Source organism: Cuculus canorus, chromosome 3 (genome assembly GCF_017976375.1).
Source record: "Cuculus canorus isolate bCucCan1 chromosome 3, bCucCan1.pri, whole genome shotgun sequence".
Lineage (NCBI taxonomy): Eukaryota > Metazoa > Chordata > Aves > Cuculiformes > Cuculidae > Cuculus > Cuculus canorus.
In genome coordinates this window covers 67,994,103-68,016,791 of record NC_071403.1, presented here as the reverse complement: position 1 = coordinate 68,016,791, position 22,689 = coordinate 67,994,103, and the positions used below count along the sequence as shown (strand labels likewise).

Sequence of the window (22,689 nt, the reverse complement as noted above, 5' to 3'; positions counted from 1 at the left end):
CATCTCTCCCCATGGCTGCTGACCCTGACCCCTCACAGACACCCCTCATATCTTGTGGAGCCCACCCCTCGTGACCACCCCTCACAGACACTGACTCTCACTCTTTGAGGCTGCCCCCCCCCCCCGTGGCCACTGCCCCTCCACCCCTTGTGGCTACCCCTCAATGGCCACTGCCCCTCACTTCTTGTGGCCTCCCCTCACGGCCACTGACCCTTTAGTCCTTGTGGCCACCCCTCAATGGCCATTGCTCCTTTAACCCTTGTGGCCACCCCTCATGGCCACTGCCCCTTTAACCCTTGTGCCCACCCCTCATGGCCACTGACACTCACACCCTTATGGCAAACCCTCATGGCCACTGCCCTCCCCCTTATGGCCACCCCTCCTCTCCCCTCCCAGCTGCCCCCCCCCATGGCCGCCCCTCCGTCTCTCCCCCCCCTCCCCGCGCTGGCGGGAACGCCGCGTGCCCCCCACTCCCCCCCCGCCCTGACTACGTGCAGTTCCCCACGTGGCGGCCGCGCGCGCGCCCCCCGGCCAGGGAACAGCGCACCCGGCACGTTCGTTCCGCGGCCCCCGCCCGCGAGCGGGGAGGGCGGAGGCCCCACCAATGGGCGGTCTGCGAGGGGCCTGGAATACACCAATCAGGACGCGCGATGGCTGCGCTCTGGCCAATAGCAGCGCGGGAAGCGGCCGAAGCCCCGCCCCCTCGTGCCCCGGCGGGGCGGGAGCTGCGGCAGCAGGGGCAGCGCCTGCGGGGCGGGGGGCGGTGCTGCTGCTGAGCAGTGGGTTTGATTTGGTTTAAGCTAAAGTAAAGTTCATCCAAGGAACTGGATTTGTTTCAGAGTTATGCAGAATGTCCCTCTGGTCGCACGTTTTCTCCCAAGCAGTTTTTTTTTCCAGCCATTGCTCGTTCTTTGAGGATGACAGCGCCTTGTGTCCGGTGCGGTCTGTGCTGAGCGGACGTGGCTTCTCCTGTGACCACCTCGGTAGCCTGTCCTTATCTCAAATGCAACGTCAGACTGATCCAAGAAGCAGCTGCTGTTGCCAAAAGTGGAATAGATTCGATTTAAGCTAAAGTTCATCCAACTACCTGTGTTCCTTGAAAGGTAGAGAGACGGTCCCTCTGATGGTGTGTTTTCTTTCAAACACTGTTTTTCCAGCCACTGCTTGTTCTTTGGAGATGATAGTGCCTCGTGTCTAGTGCGATCTGTGCAGAGCAGACGTGGCTTCTCCTGTGAAGCCCTTCCCCATCTCAAATGCGAGGTCAGACTGATCCAAGAAGCAGCTGCTGTTACAGAAAGTGGAATATTTGTGATTTAAGCTAAAGCTGAGTTCTCCCAAGTACCTGTGTTCTTTGAGAGTTACACAGAATGTCCCTCTGGTCGCGTGTTTTCTCCCAAGCAGGGTTTTTGCAGCCACTGCTTATTCTTTGGGGATGACAATGCCTCATGTTCCGTGTGATCTGCGCTGAGCATATGTGGCGTCTCCTGTAACCACCTGTGTTTGCAGCCTTTCCCCATCTCAAAGGCAAAGTCAGGCAGAGCTGGCTCCAAAGCTCCAAATTAGCAGAGCTTTGACTGCTGTGAAGACCCTAGTAACATTGAAACGAGTCCTTGGAAAGTCATTAAATGTGCATAAGGTTTCTGGGAATATTTATTTATCTTCATGGCAGTGGGAAACATGTTCTGTCCCAGCTCTTGTCTTGCTGCACACGATGGATGGAGATCTCTCCCTTGTGGTGCCCAGGCCTGATAAAGGCTGCCTGATTTCTAAAACTCCAAAATGAGTCTTAGAGAGTTTATTTGATGACATTTTCGGTGTCAGTCCCTCCCGACTCCTGTGTCCCAAGGAGGGGTGCCAGCAGCCAGTGGGCATTGTGGCTCGGTTCTCTCACTGCCACAGCTCAGCCTGGTGGAGCCTCCATGCTTCGGGGTCTCAGAGCGGGCCACCCACCCCTGAGTGCCTTGTGTCCCCTTCTCCTGCCTTCCCGTCTCCATTGAGGGGCTGTGAGCCCTTTCTGAGGGAGAAGGGAGCCCTGCCTCAGCCCCAGCATTGCCAATGCCCAGGCATGGTTCTCGCTGCTGCTCAGAGTGGGACAGCGTGGGAAATGGGGAATAAGCCACCACGGTGGCCAGTGGCATCCTGGTCTGTGCCAGAAACAGTGTGGCCAGCTGGACGGGGGAAGGGATCATCCCCCTGGACTTGGTGCTGGTGAGGCTGCATCTCAAATCCTGGATTCAGTTTTGGGCTCCTCATTCCAAGAAAGACGTTAAGGGGCTGGAGCGTGTCCAGAGAAGGGGAATGGAGCTGGGGAAGGGACTGGAGAACAAGCCTTATAAGAGGCAGCTGAGGGACCTGGGGTTGTTTAGCCTGGAGAAAAGGAGGCTGAGGGGAGACTTCTCATCACTGTCTACAACTGCCTGAAAGGAGGTTGGAGCCAGGTGGGCGCTGGTGTCTTCTCTCAAGTGACAAGGGTAGGATGAGGGGAAATGGCCTCAAATTGTACCAGGGGCAGTTTAGATTGGATATTTGGAACGATTTCTTAACTGAAAGAGTGGTGAAGCCCTGGCAGAGGCTGCCCAGGGCAGTGGTGGGGTCCCCGTCCCTGGAGGGGTTCAAAAACCGTGTGCATATGGCACCATGGGACACGGTTTAGTTGGCACAGCAGGGTTAGTCTGATAGTTGGACTGGATAAGCTTGGAGGTCTTTCCAACCTTAATGATTCTATGATTCTATGATTCTAGAATGGTACCTGTAAAAGGTCCAGATTTAGAGATTTGTTATGGATGTAGTGTTACACGGAATGTTTAATAACACAGTGAAAGCAGTACGCATGTGACCCACTGCATGATATCCCAGATTTTTACCCAGACCTCAGCAGTTTGTTTCTTTAAATACTGATAAAGTCTAACGTGACTGATACAAGTATGTAAAGCTTGTGGACACATTGCTGTACCTGACCCCTCAACGAGATGGTCCATGGCTGGATTTGGAACTGATGCCCTGTGGCATCTCTATTTGTGAGCAAGTGCGGTGGCACTGATGATGAGTGTGAGTGTTGCGAGAGTGTTGAGAGAGTAGCCTTTGAAATCTCGCACTGAGATCATTTCAGAAAGGGTGGAAAGCTTTCCTGTGGTTAATAGTCCACTTTTAATCTAAATGGCATCCACCTATCATGTTTAATAGCACTAATGTGCATCTAATCCATTAATTCCTTTAGTCCAATTTTGAACCCTTTTTATTCACTTGGTCTCCACCACATCCAGCCCCCGCAGCTTCATGGTGTTATGTGAAAAACTTCCTTGCTTTTGTTTGTCTGGGAATTTCTTTGGTGTCTCCAGCTTTTGTGTGAGGTGTTTACTGCCCAATTATTCCTTCGTTGTCCCAGCAGTATTCATGACTCAGGAGCTTTATCAGGTTCTCCCTGCCCCACCGGTCATGTCCTTCACAGGGTTCTGCTCTTCTCTTATGTAGAAGTTGACTTCTCCCTCTGATTAACCATGATAACCCTTTGCTGTAGTAGTTTTACTTATGCTTTCGGAGACAGGGTGATCAGATTGGCATCAGTCATCAAAATGTGGCACAACACAGACTTAAGCACCAGCCTAATGATGTTTACTTCTTTGGTTCCCATTTCTTTCCTAAGAGCTGTCAACATTTGATGTGACTACTGCTGAGTGCTAAGCCAATCTTCTCGGACAACTATTGACAACCATCCCCAAAATCTCTTTTTATTCTGAGAGGTAATAGTTGATTCAGAGCCCACAACTCACTCTACACCTATGATTATGTATGATACATATGATGCATCAGAACAAGTGGGACCAGCAGGTGTAGGAAGGGGATTCTGCCCCTCTACTCTGTTCTGGTGACACGCCACCTAGAGTACTTCATTCAGTTCTGGAGTTCTCAACACAGGAAAGACATGGATCTCTTTGAGCAAGTCCAGAGGACACCACAAAGATGATCCGAGGCTGGAGCACCTCCCTTATAAGGACAGGCTGAGAGAGTTGGGGTTGTTCACCTTGAAGAAGACAAGGCTGCAGGAAGACTTTAGAGCAGCCTCCCAGTACTGAAGGGGGCTCCAGGAAAGATGAGGAGGGGCTCTTGATCAGGGAGTGCAGGGACAGTAAAAGCGGAAACAGTTTTCAGCTGCAAGAGGGGAGATAGAGCTGAGATCTTAGGAAACAATGTTTTCCTGTGAAGGTGGTGAGGCCCTGGCCCAGGTTGTCCTGCAAAGTCTTGGATGCCCTATTCCTGGAGACGTTGAAAGCCAGGGTGGATGAGGCTTTGATGAACCTAATCCAGTGAGAGTTGTCCCTGTCCATGACAGGGGAGTGGAACTGGATGGGCTTTAAGGTCCCTCCCAACTCAAACTGTTCTGTGTTTCTATGATTAACATAATTTTTCCCAGATGTGTTTCTTACTGACATTAAGCCATATCTGCCACTGTGTCTCCTCATCACATGATGCTGCAAGATCTTTCCCTAGTTTTGGTCATGGCCATGTGGGATAGTTTTGCCTGTAAATGTCACCTTACTGCTCACTTCCTGGTCATATTTTGTAACGGTGTGTTGAACAACAGATCACCCAGTCCAGATCCATGAGGGATCCCATCTGTTATCTGCTTGCCTTGGGGAATGGACATGAACTCATTATTCCTACCCTTGCTTTCTGTGAAACAGTTATCTACAATAAAGATTTCCTTTCCCATGAAACCTTGGTCTCTCAGAATCTGACGGGGAATTTTGGTTGAGAAGGACAACAAAGATGGTGAAGGGAGACAGCTGAGGGACCTGGGGTTGTTCAGCCTGCAGAAAAGGAGGCTGAGGGGAGACCTTATCATGGTCTACAACTCCTTGAAAGGAGGCTGGAATGAGGTGAGTGCTGGTCTCTTCTCCCAGGTGACAAGGGAGAGGATGAGAGGAAATGGCCTCAAGTTGCACCAGGGCAGGTTCAGATTAGACACCAGGAAAAATTTCTTCAGGGCAAGGGTTCTTGGACACTGGCAGAGGCTGCCCAGGGAGGTGGTAGAGTCCCCATCCCTGGAGGGATTTAAACAATGGACAGACAAGGTGTTCAGGGGTCTGGTTTAGTAGTGGACAGATATGGGTGGACTCAATAAACTCAAAGGTCTTTTCCAACCAAGTGATTCTATGATTCTATGATTCTATGGATCTCCATGAACTAATAAGTGAAAAATTCCAGTTTAAAATGCTCAGTGGTTGTTTAGCCTGTTTTATGCTGGTAGAACTAAGAAATGCATATTTCTGGTGGTTGTTTTTCACCCATTCTCTGTGTAGTGTTTCCAGCATTGCAATGTATGCAATGTGAGCAACACACCCAAGTTCTTAATTAATTGTGCAACATTTAAAATAGAGGGGAGAAAAAACATGATGGAAAGAAAAATGCCATACATAAAAAACCCCCTCAATATCCACAGGATGACCATTACTAACAGCTTTAATTGCAATTAATATTAAATGTTAGTTTGAGTCCAGCAATGCTGACGAGTTGAATAAGTTTGGTTCAGGTTTACCCACCCACTGCTCTGTCTGGCACTTTGCTTTGGCCTCTGTCCCTTGACCTCAAGAGATTATTCATTTCTGAATACATGAGCTCAGGATAAACGGCTTAACTGACGTTTCAAATCTATTAATATCATCCATTTTATTTTGATAGGAGATGAATCAGAGCCAAGCCACCGACAGCAGGACCAGGGTGGCGATTGTGTCCCTGTACTTGGTGCTGGTGAGGCCGCACCTCAAATACTGTGTTCACTTTTGGGCCCCTCACCACAAGAAGGTGCTGGAGCATGTCCAGAGAAGGGGAACGGAGCTGGTGAAGGATCTGGAGAACAAGTCTTATGAGAGGCGGCTAAAAGAACTCTGATTAACCTGGAGAAGAGGAGGCTGAGGGGAGACCACATTGCTCTCTGCAGTTCCTGGAAAGGAGATTGGAGTGGTAGGTGTAGGTCTCTTCTCCCAAGTAATAAGTGATAGGAGCAGAGGAAATGGCCTCAAGTTGCACCAGGGCAGGTTCAGATTAGATATCAGGAAAAAAATTCTTCACCAAAAGAGCTCTCAAGCACTGGCAGAGGCTGCCCAGGGACGTGGTTGAGTGCCCAAGCCTGAAGGTATTTAAAAGACAGGTAGATGAGCTGCTCAGGGATGAGGTTTAGTAGTGGACAGGTATGGTTGGAATCTGTGATTGCAAAGGTCTTTTCCAACCAAGCAATTCTCTGACACCAAATTAACCAAATAAACAGGAGGGCTTTTACTAGATTTTCCTACACCTCATTGCCATTGTAAAGGACCATGATGTGGGCAACTCCATACTGGGAAAATCCAGAGCTCAGAGTTGCTAATTCTTGCAGTCTTTGGAACAAGATGATTTAAAAGACTCATCTCATGAGTGCAAGACTTTTGGGGAGGAGAAATTTAGCAACTAATCTGTTGAACATGAACTTGACGGAATGTCAGGAAGATGTGCCTAGGGAGGGTTAGGTTGGATATCAGGAAAAGGTTCTTTACCCAGAGGGTGGTGGAGCATTGGAACAGCTCCCCAGGGAAGCAGCCACAGTGCCAAGCCTGAGAATATTCCAGAACCATTTGGACAGTGCCCTCAGACCCATAGTGTGAATGTTGGGGTTGTCCTATGCAGGGACAGGAGTTGGACTCAACAATCCTTTTGTGTCTCTTCCAACTCAGGATATTCTATGATTCTCTTTCCTAAAAGGGTTCCTCTGTGAGTTTGGCTGCTGCCCTTTGGGTTTCCTGAGTCATGGGAGCACATCTTTCTGACAGCTACAACTGTCCTTGACTTATGCAAGTCAACCTACCAGTCATTGCTCGTTGCCCTCCTTCCCAAATCAAGTGTTGACAGCCAAGACTAGCAGAAGAAGAGCTACATGCCCTCACAGTACAAGGTGCAGGCACTCATCAAAGTCTCATCACGACCATCCTCTTGGGAAACCAGGCTTGTCTCCTTGTTTGTGGAGTGTTTCCTCCTGCAGGACCTCAGAGCCCGTGGGCACTGTCAAGCTGGCTGTTGGAAGCAAGGAGACTCGGTGGTGAGACACCGTGTCTTTCTAAATTGGACGTTACATCATCTATAATGGTTGCCTTCAACTCCTTCTTGTACAACACTAAACGCATGCTGTATTGGTGCAAGTGCTGGCCTAAAATCCTGGCCTTAACAGAAGTCAGGGATTGCAGGGATAGGACAAGGGGAAATGTTTTTTTCCTGCAAGAGGGGAGATTGAGATGAGATCTTAGGAAGAAATGTTTTCCAGTGAGGGTGGGGAGGCCCTGGCCCAGGTTGCCCAGAGAAGTGGTGGCAGCCCCATCCCTGGAGGTGTTGAAGGCCAGGTTGGATGGGGCTTGGAGCAATCTGATCCAGTGGGAGGTGTCCCTGCCCACGGCAGGGCATTGGAACTGGATGGGCTTTAAGGGGCCTTCCAACCCAAACCACTCTGTGATCTATGATTTAGAACCAGCTATAAACCCTTTTCGGATCCAGAGCCGATGCAGTAGATGTTGTGTGGTCAGGGGCTGGTGTGGGGAGAAGGGAAGCAGATATCCACAAAGAATAATTTACGTGTTTGTTGTTTCAGAGTGAAATAAACCCAGCTTGCTTTCTTTTATTCTTTTTGGTGAGCTGATTATTGCAACGTGCCTGGTCCCATCTCCAACATGAGTGCTGGTGGTCTCATCCTAAAGCTCTTTTAATGTAGTTTTGCTTGTTCTCCCATGCAGAAGCGTACTGAACACTGAGCAGGACACTGGGAGGTGCTTGAAAAGTCAAGCTCCAAAGCCGCGTATGGCAAAGTGAAACATGACGTCAGGAAAGCTTTCTGCAATGCTGTTCCTTGCAGAGGGGGGTGGTGGGTTTTCATCGCGTCAGCACCCATAGAGGAAGCTCTGACCCATGTACATCCTGGAACTCTCGGGGCCGCTGCTGTGTCGTTTTGAAGTTGTAGGGGAGATGGTGATACGTGGCTGTGATTTCTGGTTATGCAATTCAGCCGTTTGCAATCTTGCTTCCTTCCAAACACCCTCCAGGCTCTTTTCCACACTATAAACAAAACACCCTGCAACATTTCTTGCAGAAGGCAGGAACCGATGTCCTGGACGCTCGCTCTGTGCTGCACCTCTGCTTTTTGCTTTTAGGGAAACGTGGAAACAGCAGTTGGTAATGCTTGTCAGTGGAGCTATCTCAGATGAAGCAAACTGCAAGGAGTAAGCATGTCTTAAAAAGAAAACGTGATTTTGGGGGGGTGTTCATTTCAAAATTAAGAAAGGACTTTGGCTCCTTGTCCATATACGGTGCAATAAAGGGCTCCCCAGCTGTTTATGTTTCGTGGCGCAGCTGCGAGGAGCGCTCAACAGCAGCCTGGCTGCGCTCGGGATTTCCAGTTGTAATACAAAAAAGGAAACAGGAAAGAACCATGTAAACAGCGGTAATGAAGCCCAGCAGGCTGGGGGGCTCCAAATAGCACTGCTGGCACCATAGGCCCGCTCCTCCTCTGCTCCTGGTTTTCAGAGGGAGCTGTGGAAGGAGGAGGTGTGAGTGCTGGAGGAGGATTGCAGAGCCCTTGGCCCAGCTGCAGATCTCCCGATTGCCTCCACTGCCTGCGTCCTGCTTGCAGCTGTTTGCCCTCAGCCCCTACTTGATGCAATGAGTTCTTAAAGTAGAAAAAAAGGTGGCAAGCCATCTTTTTCTTTTTCGCATGATACAGCACTGTTAGAGGAAAAACCAATGCCATGGTGCTTTTTTTTCAGGCTCCGTGTGACTAAGGCCCATGGAGACCCCTCACTTGCACCTTAAAAAATTGCTTTTTCTTATGCAAGTAGGAAAATGTTTGGGAATGGGATACATATGCTCCCTGATAGTCTGAAAAAACCAGCATTTAGATGGGCAATGTAACAGCAAAACCTCCAAAGCCAGTAACCACTCAGGCCAGGGTCCTCTTCTCTCACAGGTCACTGACTGAGCCCAATCAGCCAAAGGTCATTTGAGAAGGAATCACCTCAAAAATCATGCAGGGACTTCTGAGCTCCTCCTTGGATTTCCTTCCAGTTTTCGTCAACCATATCAAAAGAAGCGTGGACAGCAGAGTGAGGGAGAGGATTCTACCCCTCTACTCTGCTCTGGTGAGACCCCAACTGGAGCCCTGTGTCCAGTTCTGGAATCCCCAGCATAAGAAGGATATGGAACTGTTGGAACAGGTCCAGGGGAGGCCACGAAGATGATACATGGGCTGGAGCACCTCTGCTACAAGAACAGGCTGAGAGGGATGGGCTTGTTCAGCCTGGAGAAGAGAAGGGTCAAGGGAGGCCTTAGAGCAGCCCTCCAGTATCTGAAGGGGCTCCAGGAAAGGTGGGGAGGAGATTTTTGCAAGGGCGTGGAGTGACAGGACGAGGGGAGTTGGCTTTAAATTGGAAGGGGGAAGATCTAGATTAGACATTACGAAGAAATTCTTCACAATGAGGGTGCTGAGGCCCTGGCCCATGTTGCCCAGAGATGTGCTGGCTGCCCCATCCCTGGAGGTGTTCAAGGCCAGGCTGGATGGGTCTTGGAGCAACCTGATCCAGTGGGAGGTGTCCCTGCCCACGGCAGGGGATTGGAACTGGATGGGCTCTAATATCCATTTCAACCTAAACCATTCTATGATTCTATGTCTGCTCATCGTTATCCTTCATCCCCCCAGCACTGTGTGTCAGCTGTGCCTACACTCTATATTGGTGTTCCTGCACGGTTACAGCACCTTCTTGTTCCCCAAATTACAAGTGGACAACAAATATAGTGTATTTTATCTTCAATGTGCTGTGCACAACCTGGGAACTCGCCCAGACAAACCTGGGCAAGGCTCCCTGCTCCCTCGCTGCCAAGTCCACAGCAGCCAGCACTGGCTCGTCTCAACAAGCTGCTGATGAAGCCGGGAGGGGGGAAGGGAGTGAAGACTCCTGGATCCCACTCCATCTGCTGCTGGGATGCCTATAGGGAAGTGGAACTCGCTCTTGCATTACAGAGCTTGTCCCAAAACCCGCGTTTCTGAATCGTGGTGTAAGCACCCCAGACATGTTTTGCCAGAGGAAATGGTGCTTTTAAATGCTTGTCACAGCTCCTGGCTTTCGTGGAGGTGTTGAAACTCAGCGATAACCAGCTTTTTTGGAGTGCATATGCCTCTTAAGGCTGTTTAGGAAACACACAGCTGCATTAGACAGCTCACAGCCTGTCTCCTGCTCTTACCAGGGAAGAGATTTGCTCGGTGCCAGAGTCACACGGACTTCTCCAGGAGACAAGCGTGGCTGTGTGAACAGACTCATGGGCTCCATCTCCCCTTCTCTTCACAGACCAAGGAGAATCCTGGAGGGGGAAAAGACACTTGCAAGGTTTCCTTTTCTGCTCTTTGCTGCCTTCTACTTTTTTTGTTTTTCTGAAACACTGGCCTATTTTTCCCCCCCCTTTCCTTTGCTTTCCTCATTATCAACTCTTTGCTTTCACTTTGCTTTCACTGCAAGAGCAGCAACCTCCAGGTTTACACAAAGCCCTCAGCCAAGCGCACCAGGCATGAGCTCCATCTTACATCTGAGCTTGGTTTCTTTTGGAAGCTGAATCCAAGCTGGTGAGATACAGAACTCCTAGGACAAAAGCCAGAGCATTCAGGATAAGGAGCATGGCTCTGCTACCATGTGTCAGATCACTGGACGCAAGCTGGAGCTCCTCTACTGCGTCTCAGTGAGGGAAAATTGTTGTTTGAAGAATGTGATGAAGACAATCAGAGGTGTGGAGGAGCTCCTCCACAAGAAAAAGCTGAATCCACTCTGATGTGAGGGGGAAACAGTAATCTGCATGAACTGTGTCACTGGTGAGACAGAAGGAAACGAAGGAGGAGTGTGGCAGAGGTTTATAGGATGGTGAGTGGCTTGGAGGCAGTGAATTTTCCTTTACCAGGTGGAATAATGATTTGCAGCAAGTCTGAAACCATGCGGAGCCTTTCATCTTGGTCCTCTGTAGAGCTTTGGATCTCCTTGCCGCAGGATGTTCCAGGTGTGAAAGTTTTGCAGGGCTCCAGAAACTCATGGAACAGAGAGATGGAAGAAAAGTCCACCAAGGGTTCTTAAATCCACAGCTGTCACTTCTGGCTGGCTCAATTACTGACCTACAGGTTGCTGAGATCTGGAAGACCCTTCATGGGGGATGTCAGCAAAAACTTGTCCTGTCCTGGATCTCATCTTTTCCAAGAGGTCCCAGGGCTGGGAGCACTCTACAAAGATCTTCCACCTGAGGCAGAGGAGAGGGCTTGGCGGTCTCTGCCTGGGCACATGTGACACCAGCAGGATTTGTCCTCTCCTGGTGCCTGCTGACAGCAGATGAGATTTCAGCGCTGCTCCCTGAGTGGGATTTTAGGATCACAGACGTTTCTTCTTGGGCCTGCCTGTCTCCATCTCAATGCGCCCTTCTCAACGCGCCCTTCTGTGCATTCCCGGGCTTCTCACCCAGCCAGCCCTCCTTCCTTCACTCTGTTTCATTTGAAATAGAAAATTAATGATTAACCAGCTTGTCCTCTGGGCGGCAGGTAAAGAAAGTCCCTAACACCTGGCCTGCGGGTTGTCTCTCGCCCTGGAGTGTGTTTTTCCAGTGAGCTTCTCTCCATGAGCCAGATGCAAATCCCATCAGTGGTTGGTCACAAGCAGAGTCCCCAGGGCTCAGCACCAGAGCTGGTTCCGTTTAATATCTTTATCTATGATCTGGATGAGGGGATTGAGTGCTCCCTCAGTCAGTTTGCAGATGACACCAAGTTGGGTGGGAGTGTTGATCTGATGGAGGGCAGGAAGGCTCTGCAGAGGGATCTGGACAAGCTGGAGCCATCGGTCAAGGCCAGTTGGATAGGGTTCAACAAGGTCAAGTGCCAGGTCCTGCACTTGGGTCACAACAACCACATGCAGTGCTCCAGGCTTGGGGAAGAGAGGCTGGGAAGGAAAAGGGACCTGAGGTGCTGGTGAACAGTTGTTGAACATGAGCCAGCAGTGGCTCAGGTGGCCAAGAACGCCAACACCATCCTGGATTCGATCAGCCATGGGGTGGCCAGCAGGAGTAGGGAAGGGATCGTCCCCCTGCACTCAGTGCTGGTGAAGCCACACCTTGAATCCTGGGTTCAGCTTTGGGCCCCTCACTCCAAGAAAGACCTTGAGGGGCTGGAGCACGTCTGGAGAAGGGGAACAGAGCTGGGGAAGGGTCTGGAGTGCAAGTGATATGTGAAGTAACTGAAGCCCTGGGGCTGTTTAGTGTGGAGAAGAGGAGGCTGAGGGGAGATCTCATCGCTCTCTGCAGCTTCTGGAGAGGAGGTTGTAACGAAGTGGGTGCTGGTCTCTTCTCCCAAGGAACAAGGGATGGACGAGAGGAAATGGCCTCAAGGTGCACCAGGGGAGGTTTAAATTGGACATTAGGAACAATTTTTTTACTGAAAGAGTGGTGAAGCCCTGTCAGAAGCTATCCAGGACACTGGTGGAGTCCTCATCCCTGGAAGGGTTCAAAAACTGTGTGGCTGTGGCACTGTGGGACATGATATATTCGGCATGGCAGCGTTGGGCTGATGGTTGGACTGGATGAGCTTAGAGGTTTTTTCCAACCTTAATGATTCTGTAATCCTATGCAAGAATAGAATTCTGCTGAGAAAGACACCACTTTTCCCACTACTCTCAATGTTTAATGTCTCTCTCTAGGGCTGTAGATGGCGAGGAATGGGATACGGCTGCACCTAACCCACTGCTTGCACGTGGAGGTGCCTCTGTGGCTTGGGAGGGCTGACACCAACAGTACCTATGGATAGGAAAGCAGAGGACTGGAGAGGAAGGCAGGTGAGTGTGTTGGAAGGTAGAAGAACATATAGGAAGACAGGTGGGCATATAGGAAGGCAGGTAGGTGTATAGGAAGGCTGATGAGCACATAGGAGGGCAGGTGAGCATATAGGAAGGTGGATGAGTATGTAGTGAGGCAGGTAAGCATATTGGAAGGCAGGTGAAAATATAGACCCTGCCAACCTGGACCATGCCAGGGTCAGTTATCCATTGCCTCAAACGCAGCACCTCCTGGTGCTGACAGGAGTGGTGGCTCTGCGGGCAGAGCCGTGGCCCAGGTGAACAGACACCTCCGAGCCACCCAACCTTGCCTCACTGAAGCGGCACCCAGCGTGCCGTGGCTGTGCCGAGATGACTCATCCCACCGATTGCAGCAGCACGCTTCCAACTAGCAACAAGTGAAAATAGCAACGGCCCTGGCTCCTATGCCAGGAATAACATCCAGGCTATTTTTTTTGGTGGCTTTTTTTATTTTCCTCTTTAAAGTGAAATCCCCTTTTTTTTCCCTAATTCTGTCTGACTCAGCCCCAGTAAAGCCACCGCTTAGTGGCAAAGTCTCCTCTCTGCCTTGTCTGCTGTGTCCCATGGCACGTAGGCCACCAGCATTGATGCTGGTGGGGGCGGATGTGGGAAGGGAGAAGAAAAGCCCAGTGGGCAGACTGGGGGGATGATGCCACATCCTGGTGGGACACAGCTCAGGGTTTTGCTGGGATGCAGAGCTCAGAAGGAAAAACAGGAGAAGGAGGAGTGGCTGGGGTTGTAGCCCAGGCTGCTTTGGAGTTTTAGATTGTGAGAGACAGAGGGAATAGAGGATCTGCTGTGATGGAGAGGTGGGAGATGGGAGGTGGGAGCAGCCAGACTGTCCTGTCTCGGTGGTGGGGTGGGGGCAAGGGTTCTCCTTGGCTCTCCCTGCTTTGAGAATCTGCCATCAAATGGGAATGAGAGAGTGGCAGAAAGTGAGGAGAAAGGGGCGATGGGGCTGTGCTGCTCCCCATGGAGGCGTCTGGGCAGATGGATTGTTACAGCTGCAGCAGAGGTTCAGGGACATCCTGGGGGTAGGCACAACAGCTTTATCTCAGTCACATCACGTACCCACTGCTCCCATTGCATACTGCCCTCCAGGCCCCCAGGAGGCTGGGGGCAGGTGGGGATAAGCCAAGATCCACCGCTCTGTCAGACCAGCCCTCACCTAAGATCCAGCAGAATGTGTCTGCTGTCCCCAGGCCTGCCCGTCCCCTGGCTGCAGGATGCTTGTCACCACAGCAGAGCCTATCCAAAACATCCCAGGGATGAAGCAGGGCACAGCACACCCATTAAAAAATTATTAAAATAACAATTAAGGACTATTTACACAGCTCCCTATCCACCAATTCTCACTCCTGGGAAGCACGACCATGCTATAGGTGATTTTTCCAAGGGGATCCCAGATGGATGACGCGTGGAAGTCATTTTTTGATTGGTTTTGGTGCTTCTCCAAAAAATAACCACGTGTTTTAGTTCTGTGGTTTTCCTTAGGCCAACCCCACTTGAGGGTCACCCCACGGGCCCCCCAGCAATGGGGATATCCCAGAGGGACATTCCAGGAGCCTTGCACTGGATGCTGGTGGATGACCTGGACCATCTATGCTTAATGTCTGAGTTGGGGAGAGAGTAGGCAGCTCTTCAAGGCTGCTGCTCATGCCTGCCCGCAGCCGGGAAAACCCTCCATGGAGCTTGCATGGACCAGCCATGCTTGTAGCAGTTCCAAAACATCTCCAGGGCATTCTATACCACATCAAACCGCTTTTCTGGCAGTGCTGGAGGTGCTTCTTCCTCAGGTTCAGAGAGGCTGGTGGGTTGCTGGGGTGACCGGGGCATCTTGCATACCTGGGCGTACACGGGGCCGGGGCTCCCCTCACTGGCCAGTTCCACCAGGGCAATGTCCTCCAGCGTGGGGATGCTTGGTTTGTCCTTGGTGGGCAGGGATGGGGAGTCTCCTGGGGTGCTGCCAGCATCCAAAGGGTTTCTTAGCGTCCTGGATTTATATCGGATGCTTTCATAGATTCGTCCCTCGGCATCCTGTACAGAGTCCACTACGGGTGTGCTGGCATCCCCAGGCAGAACCGGCAGCTGCCGGTGCCGCAAAAATTCAGGGGTCCTCGAGGCTGGTCCAGACAGTGCTTGGGAATGGGGTGTGTGGCCTGGCCTGTGCAGCCCAGGGTCCTCCACAGCTGGGTTATCTGAATCTCCAGGCACCACGGGGCCATCTGCCTGCTGCCAGGGCCCAGCGGGAGAGGAGGTGCCTGCAGGGAGGGAGAAGAGGGGATGCTGAGCCAGGGAGGGTGACATCCCTGGATAATCCAGGGATAAAGCAGTACCCAGTAAATGAGTCCCACTTCCGTCCCCTGAAATATAAAAAGCAAGGAGAAAACAGGGTGAACATTCCCAGGGTGCCGGTGGGCGGCCATGCTTCCCACCACAGGGCTAGCTTGGTGTTGGGACCTGGCATGCTCCTTCCTGCGCAGCAGCTCACGTCTTCGGTCAAATATTGATTTAAGAAGGAGGGCACGTGCAGGATCTGTCAACACAGGGGCTGGCAGGGCAGGATGCTTAGCCGGTTTGTTCACTCCAAAGGCAAAGGGGACTCTGGGAAAGCTGCGTAACCAGGTGCTTCTCCTCCTGCTTTAAGTATGCAGGGATATGGTGGCTCTGTGTGGTTTGGGGTGCAGGACCCAGGGTGCTCCACTCCCAGCTGCAGTGCTGGGTGCATGTGTGCAGCACAGAGGAGGCGTAGGCTCTGCCTGGTGTAGGAGGTTCCAGGGTCAGATCCAGGCCAGCACAGCCCACTCACCACCTTCGGCTCCATCCTGGGAGAAAGCAGCCCTGCTCCTTGAGTCCCCCAAGTGAGGACCAACATGAGTACCCCCAATACATGAGCACCCCTAGATAAGTACCCCAGCATGAGTGCCCCAGCATGAACACCCCAAAGAGAGCATCCCAACATGAGCACCTCAATGCAAGCACCCAGACATGGGCATCCTGCCATGAGTGCCCCGATGGGAGCACCCCAGCATAAGGATCCTCAGTGTGAGCACCCCAACATGAGCCACCCAACATGAACACTCCAGCATAAACATCCTAAAGGGAGCACCAAACATGGGCACCCAACATGAGCACCCCAACATCTCAGTGTAAGTACCCACAACATGAGCATTCTGGCATGAGCATCCCAAAGAGAACATCTCAACTTGAGCACCCCCAGCACAAGCACCCCAGTGTGAGCACTCTGTTAGCACCTCATCAGGAGCATCCCAGCATGAGCATCCCAAAGTAAGCATCTAGATGTGGGCACCCCAACATGAGCATCCCAAAGTGGGCACCCCAAAGGGAGCATCCCAACGTGAGCACCCCAATGCAAACATCCCAACATGGGTGCACCAATGTGAGCACTCCAACACCAGCATCTCAGTGTGACCACCCCAACATAAGGAACACAGCATGAGGATCTCCAATGTGAGCATCCCAATATAAACACCCCCAGTGTGAGGACCACAACATGCAGGGACACCTCCCACTGGATCAAGTTGCTCAAAGCCCCATCCAGCCTGGCCTTGAACACCAGGGATGGGGCAGCCACCACTTCTCTGGGCAAATGGGAAGAGTCTTGTTAGACTCCTGGATAGATGGAAAAGCAAGCAGGCAGAATGCTTGATCCAGTGGGAATGCTTGGAGCATGGAAACATCTTCTACAAAGCTTTCCCGAGGCAATTATCTTCTTCCTAGCTCTGATATTGGATGCCATGTGGCCTCCTGTGAGCCTCTTCACCACGGCCATGAGGCATTCCCATCCTCTTCTCTGTGCCAGTGAGCTGGAAGTGCCCACTTGCTGCTAACAAGCTTCCCTAGTTCCTCCCTTTTTGGCGGCCGCAACCCTGGATGCAGGGGTACAGCCAAGGACCAGCTCAAAGTCCTGCCGAACTCCAGAACTCCTCCAAGTTCATGGGCCAGGCAAATCATTAACCGGCTGGGTTAGTGGAGTGCAGCTGAGCCCCATGGACCTTCGGACCCTGGCACCCAGCTCTGTTACCCATTGGTACAGACGAGGGCTGTGAAGATCCAAGGGCTGGAGCACCTCTGCTATAAGGACAGGGTTGTTCAGCCTGGAGAAGAGAAGCCTGTGGGGAGACATTAGAGCAGCCTCCCAGTACCCAAAGGGGCTACAGGAAAGCTGAGGAGGGACTTTTTCAAAGGGCCTATAGTGACAGGACAAGGGAGAATGGCTTTAAATTGGAAGGGGGAAGATTTAGGTTAGACTTTAGGAAGAAATTCTTCACACTGAGGGTGGTGAGACCCTGGCCCAGGTTGCCCATGGAAGTTGTGGTTGCCCCATCCCTGGAAGTGTTCAAGGCAAAGCTGCATGAGGCTTTGAGCAACCTGATGCAGTGGGAGGTGTCCCTGCCCATGGCAGGGGGTTGGAACTGGATGGGCTTTAAAGTCTCTTGCAACCCAAACCATTCCACAATTCTGTGATTCTATGATTACACCAGCATGGCCCTTCCCAGGGGCACAGCCAGCATCCCGGTGTGGGAGTCCCTATCCTGCTGCCCCCTAGTCCTGCAGCAGGAGCTGAAAAGGTCTCACTGGTCAGTTGGCACACAGCACCCATGTCCCCTGGAGCACCCACAGCAGTGGGACCAGAGGTGGCAGTGAGACATAACCACTGTCCCCATTCCATGACCTACCTCCTGGCAGCGCAGCTCTCCCGTCGCTGTAGTCCAGCCTTGAGAGCTTTACCTGCAGCAGGAACAAGGAGAGCTTGTGTATTAGAGCCCTGGCACTCCTGCACCCACCCTGGGTGTGCATGCATACCCCTGGCACACGTGCATCCCCCCGGGGCACTTTTGGATCTCCTTTGGCATCTGTGCGTTCCAGCTCCAGCACTTGTGCATTCTACCTGGTACTTGTACAACCCCTGCCCAACATTTCTGCATCCCCACTACCGCTTGTTCATCTCTCCTGGCACTCATGCATTCCTCCCAGCACTTGTGCATCCCCCCTTGGACTCATGCATCCCTCTTGGCACTTATGCATTCCTCTCAGTACTCACGCATTCCCCTGCCACTCGTGCAACCCTCCCCAGCACTCATGCATCCTCACCATCATTTGTGCATCCCATCCTGGCACTCGTGCATTCCCTCCCCAGCACTCATGCATCGCTCTCCTGGGCACTCATGCATCCCCTCTGTTCACTTGTGCTCCACGCCCAGCACTCTTGCAATCCCTCCAGGACAGTCATTCATCCCCCTGCAGGCACTCAGTCCTTCTGCACCCTCCTGGAACTCGTGCATCCCCCTGGCATTTGTGCATCTTCCCCAGCACTTGTGCATCCTCTGCTGGCACTTCTATGTTCTCCAAGCACTCATGCACATAACGTACCCTGGCACTCATGCATCCACCCTGGCACTCGTGCATCCTCCCTGGGCAATCGTGCATCCCCCTTCTCAGCACTTGTGCATTCCCACCCCTAGTGGTTGTGCATCCCCACTGACACTTGTGCGTCCCCCTGCAGGCACTCATGTGCCCCCAACCCTTCTGCACCCTCCTGGCACTCATACATCCCCTGGGCACTTGTTCATCTTCCCCCCCGGGCACTTGTGCATCCCATCCTGGCACTCATGCATCCCCCTCAGAATTCATGCATTCCTCCTCCAGGCACTTGTGCATCCCCTCTGCTCACTCGTTCACCCCCCTGCAGGCACTCATGCACCGCCTCCCATCTTTCTGCACTACCCCTAGCATTTGTGCATCATTGCCCCCACTTGTCCATCCCATCCTGGCACTTGTGCAAACCCCCCCCCCCCATTTGTGCATCCCCCCGGCACTCATGGATTCCTTCACCACTCGTGCATCCCTCCTCAGCACCCACACGTCACTCCCCCAGGCACTTGTGCACCCCTGTGGGCCCTTGTGCATCCCCTCCAGGCACTTGTGCACCCCTGTGGGCACTCCCGTGCCCCCGTCCTGCAGCGCAGGTGTCAGGGGACTCGGGGACCCTGGATTTGGGAGGTGGGGTTCAGCACAGGAACAGGGCGGGGGGAGTGGCTGCCCTCTGCTGCCACTAACCGGCATCAACCGGTACTGACTGGTTCCAACTGGCCCCCACCAGCCCCACATGCCCTCTGCTCAGTCCCTGTAAACCTGGGGCTGCACCATGGCCAGAGCCACCTGCTGTCCCCATCCCCATATCTCCATCTCAATTCCCACCTCTGTCCCAGCTCTGATGTTTTTGAGGGGTCATTTAGGGTGAATTTAAGGTGAGGAGAGAGATGTTCCCAGACTGTCGAAGCCCATGGGATGCAGGGGACAGGGGATGTGTGGGGATGCTCAGCCCCATGCCACCCCCTCACCCTATAGCCAGGGTCAGCAGCCATGAAATGCCACCCAAGAAGGCGTTGGGGACACCAAGGACTCACCATTCCATCAACCCCAGGGTTTTCCTTCATTTTCAGGCTAGAAAACTTCTTTTTTTCCCTATGGAAGATGGAGGGAGTGTTCAGCAGTCATGTCCTGTCCCCAGGGCTGCTCAGGCCAGGGTGGGCTCAGAGGTGACACAGACCTCTTGTTCCCTCCCCTCACTGCTGCTTTCTCTTTATTCACCTCCGTGTCCCCTTTCCCAGCACTTGTTCCCTCTCTGCTTAACCCAGAGTATCCTCCAGCACAGAACTCCCTGCTCCACATCCCACACTGGCATAGATGGTGACCCTCCTCCCCATCCATGGCATTTGCCCAGAGCCCAGATATCCACGGCAAATTCTTGGGAATCATAGAACCATGGAATAGTTTGGGTTGGAAGAGACCTTAAAGCCCATCCAGTTCCACCTCCCCTGCTATGGGCAGGGATGCCTCCCAATCAATCAGGTTGCTCAAAGTCCCATCCAGCCTGGCTGGGACACCTCCAGGGATGGGGCAGCCACAACTTCTCTGGGCAACCTGTTGGAAGCAACCAAATCCCCACTTTTTACCCTCAAAGTGAATGTACCTGTGGAAGAAGGAGCAGAGGAGGAGCAGGAGAGGCAGCACGAGGCTCGTGATGGCGAAGCCCCAGACCACCACTGCAGCCAGGGCCATTGAGAGCCTGACCCAGAGGCAGAGCTGGAGGGAGACAAGCCTGGAGTCAGACCAGTGGAGGGGGATTGGGGTAACAGTGGGGTGCGCAGGGCTGGTTAGGGGGTGCAGAAGAATGGGCTCCCATTCTCCCTTTAGTAGCCTCCCCATCTTTCCATCCCACCAGCATACCCAGCCTCATCCTACCCTGCTCTGCCTTCCTGGGGGCAGATGATTTTGGGGTGATTGCAATGAAGGGAAAGCTCCGGGTGTCAAACAAGCAGCTGGTGCTGGCACCTACAGCTTTGCTTGCCATCAGGGTCTGGGCAGTGGTGCCCCATCCCTACCCAGCTCCTTGGAGCTGTGTCCACTCTTCCCGCTCTGGTGAAGGGTGGTGGGTGGCCAAAGCAGCTGGGACATGGGAGGTGATATGGGGGCATGGGAGGTGATGTTGGATGTGGAAAGTGGTGCCGAGGTGCCCACAAACCCACACCAAGCACGGGGTAGCCACCCCCTTAAGAAAAAACATTGTCAGCCTCTCCTCCCCCGCCCAGCTCCTTTCCAAGCCCACCCTGCTTAAAACTTGGGGTGAGCTGAGTGCCGCTGGCAAGCCTGGCTTAAGAGATGAGAGCCCAGCAAGCCGAAAAAAACGAACAGGCTGAGCCTGTTCTGCTGGCAGTGACTCAGCCTTCCCAGCACGGCATCCCAACCCCAGAGCCATGCTGGGAAATGGGGACCCCACACTCCAACAGCATCATGATCCAGGATCCCTGTGTCTGGGAGTGAAGAGAGGCTGCAGCCTGGCAGTGTTTTTGCCTCTGGAACAAAATTAATTAGGGATTGATTGCTAATTGATGCTCCAGTCATCTTCCTGCAGCTTATCTGCCGGCCCTGGGGACATGCTGGTGACATCCTGCACTGCTGAGCCCTCCAGCCTGCTGCTCCTGCATCCCGCCCTGCCTCAGTTTCCTCAGCTCTGCCACAAGATGAATGAGTCCAGGCTCAGATCGGGGTGGCTCCCTGTGCCCCACATTGCTCGGCACCCTAACGTGAGCTGGGGGGCACCCCATGGCCTGGGACATCCCAATTCCTACCCCAAAGGAAGCCACTCACCCCACAGTTGTGCCAGACCCCCGGGTCAGACAGAGCTGGGTGCAGCCACCTCCTCTTGCTGCTCAGCCTTGGATGGGAGCGGTGGCTGGGTGGCACCCGCCGCACCCCAGCTTCCTGCTCCCACGGGACACCCGTCAGCACCCGGGCCCAATGGAGCGTGTTTCCACAGGCACGTCAGAGGAAACCTGCACCCTGGGGGATTCTGCACCCTGGGAGGGGTCCTGCACCCCCAGCAGCCCTGAAAACTGCACCGCGGGAGGGCTCCTGGTACTCCAAGAGGAATTCCTGCAACCTAAGTCTCAGCATCCCCGAGATCAGCCCCCCAGAAGGGGTCCTGCACCCCCAGCACCCCTGAGATTGGCCCCCCAGGAGGGGTCTTGGTACCCCAGGAGAGGTCCTGCATCACCAAACACCCTTGAAACCTGCACCCCAGGAGGGTTCCTGGTACACCAAGAAGGGATCCTGCACCACTAGACCCAACAACCTAAGACCCACACCCCCAGGAGAGGTCCTATGCTCCCAGCACCCCTGAGACTTGCATCCCAGGAAAGCTCCTGGTACCCTAAGAGGGGATCCTGCACCCCCAGGATCAGTACCCTGACACTAGCACCCAAGGAGAGGTCCTGCATCCCCAGCACCCTTGAAACTTGCACCCCAAGAAGGGTCCTGGTACACCAAGAGGGGATCCTGCACACCCAGGATCAGCACGCCTGACATCAACAACCCCAGAAGGGGTCTGCAACCCAGATCCAGCACCTCTGAATCTGGTTCAGAACTACTCTGAGCCAAGGGCATCATAACTGGAATATTTGGATTATAGCAATCTCATCCGGAAAGGCATCACAGCATCTGTTGGAATTTTCTGCAGAGGGCAGCACGACCCAGGAGATATGATGAGCTTTTCCCTTCTGGTGCTGCTGAAAGATGGCAAAGATCCACAAAATCTATATTTTTCAGCAAAATACTCGATGGAATATTCTCTCTCTTCACTGCCAAAATGCTTTGGGAAAATGTCGTGATGAAATGGAGATTGGTAGAAAGTAGCCTTTTTGACAGTGAAAATCCGGAGCTTTTTGCCTTCATTATTTCTGTGCTATAAATGCACTGGGACCTGCTGGGATTTGGGGAACAGCTGTAATTCCATGAAGTGTCACCTCATCCAGGCTGCAGGCTCTAAGATCCTATTTGGAAGGCTGGATCTGTGCTCCGGAGCATCCGGAGATCTAAAAAACAAGTGTTTTCTACTGTGCAATTATAGAAATAACCTGCATCATAGAATCATGGAACGGTTTAGGTTGGAAGGGATCTTAAAGTCCATCCAGTTCCAACCCCCCTACCATGGGCAGGGGCACCTCCCACTGGATCAGGTTGCTCAAAGTCCCATCCAACCTGGCCTTCAACACCTCAATTAAATAAAATAGTCTGAGGGTCTTAAAATCCTCACCAATATATTGTGCTTAAGACACTCAACCTGCAGAAAGACAGGGCACCAGCTCTCCCTGCTCTTTACCCAGGGTCTTTGCACCCTGCAGGGTCCTGAGGATGGAGTGAGGTTGGGGAGGACGGAGCCTTGAGATGAGAAGGGGGTTTGGGACTTTGGTAAGGACTGGTCCTCGTGCCAGTCACCCTG

General features: G+C 52.7%; 1 protein-coding gene across 1 annotated transcript; it reads right to left on the bottom strand.

Moving 5' to 3' along the window:
• Positions 1-2,370: 2,370 nt before the first annotated feature.
• Positions 2,371-21,152, bottom strand: LOC128851892 (uncharacterized). Its single transcript, XM_054064124.1, has 5 exons — positions 21,060-21,152; positions 19,882-19,994; positions 19,316-19,373; positions 17,585-17,636; positions 2,371-15,145 (listed from the first exon to the last, which is right to left on the bottom strand). The coding sequence occupies exons 2-5, from the start codon at positions 19,968-19,970 to the stop codon at positions 14,628-14,630; spliced, it is 717 nt and encodes a 238-aa protein (XP_053920099.1). The 5' UTR covers positions 19,971-19,994; positions 21,060-21,152; the 3' UTR covers positions 2,371-14,627.
• Positions 21,153-22,689: the final 1,537 nt, after the last annotated feature.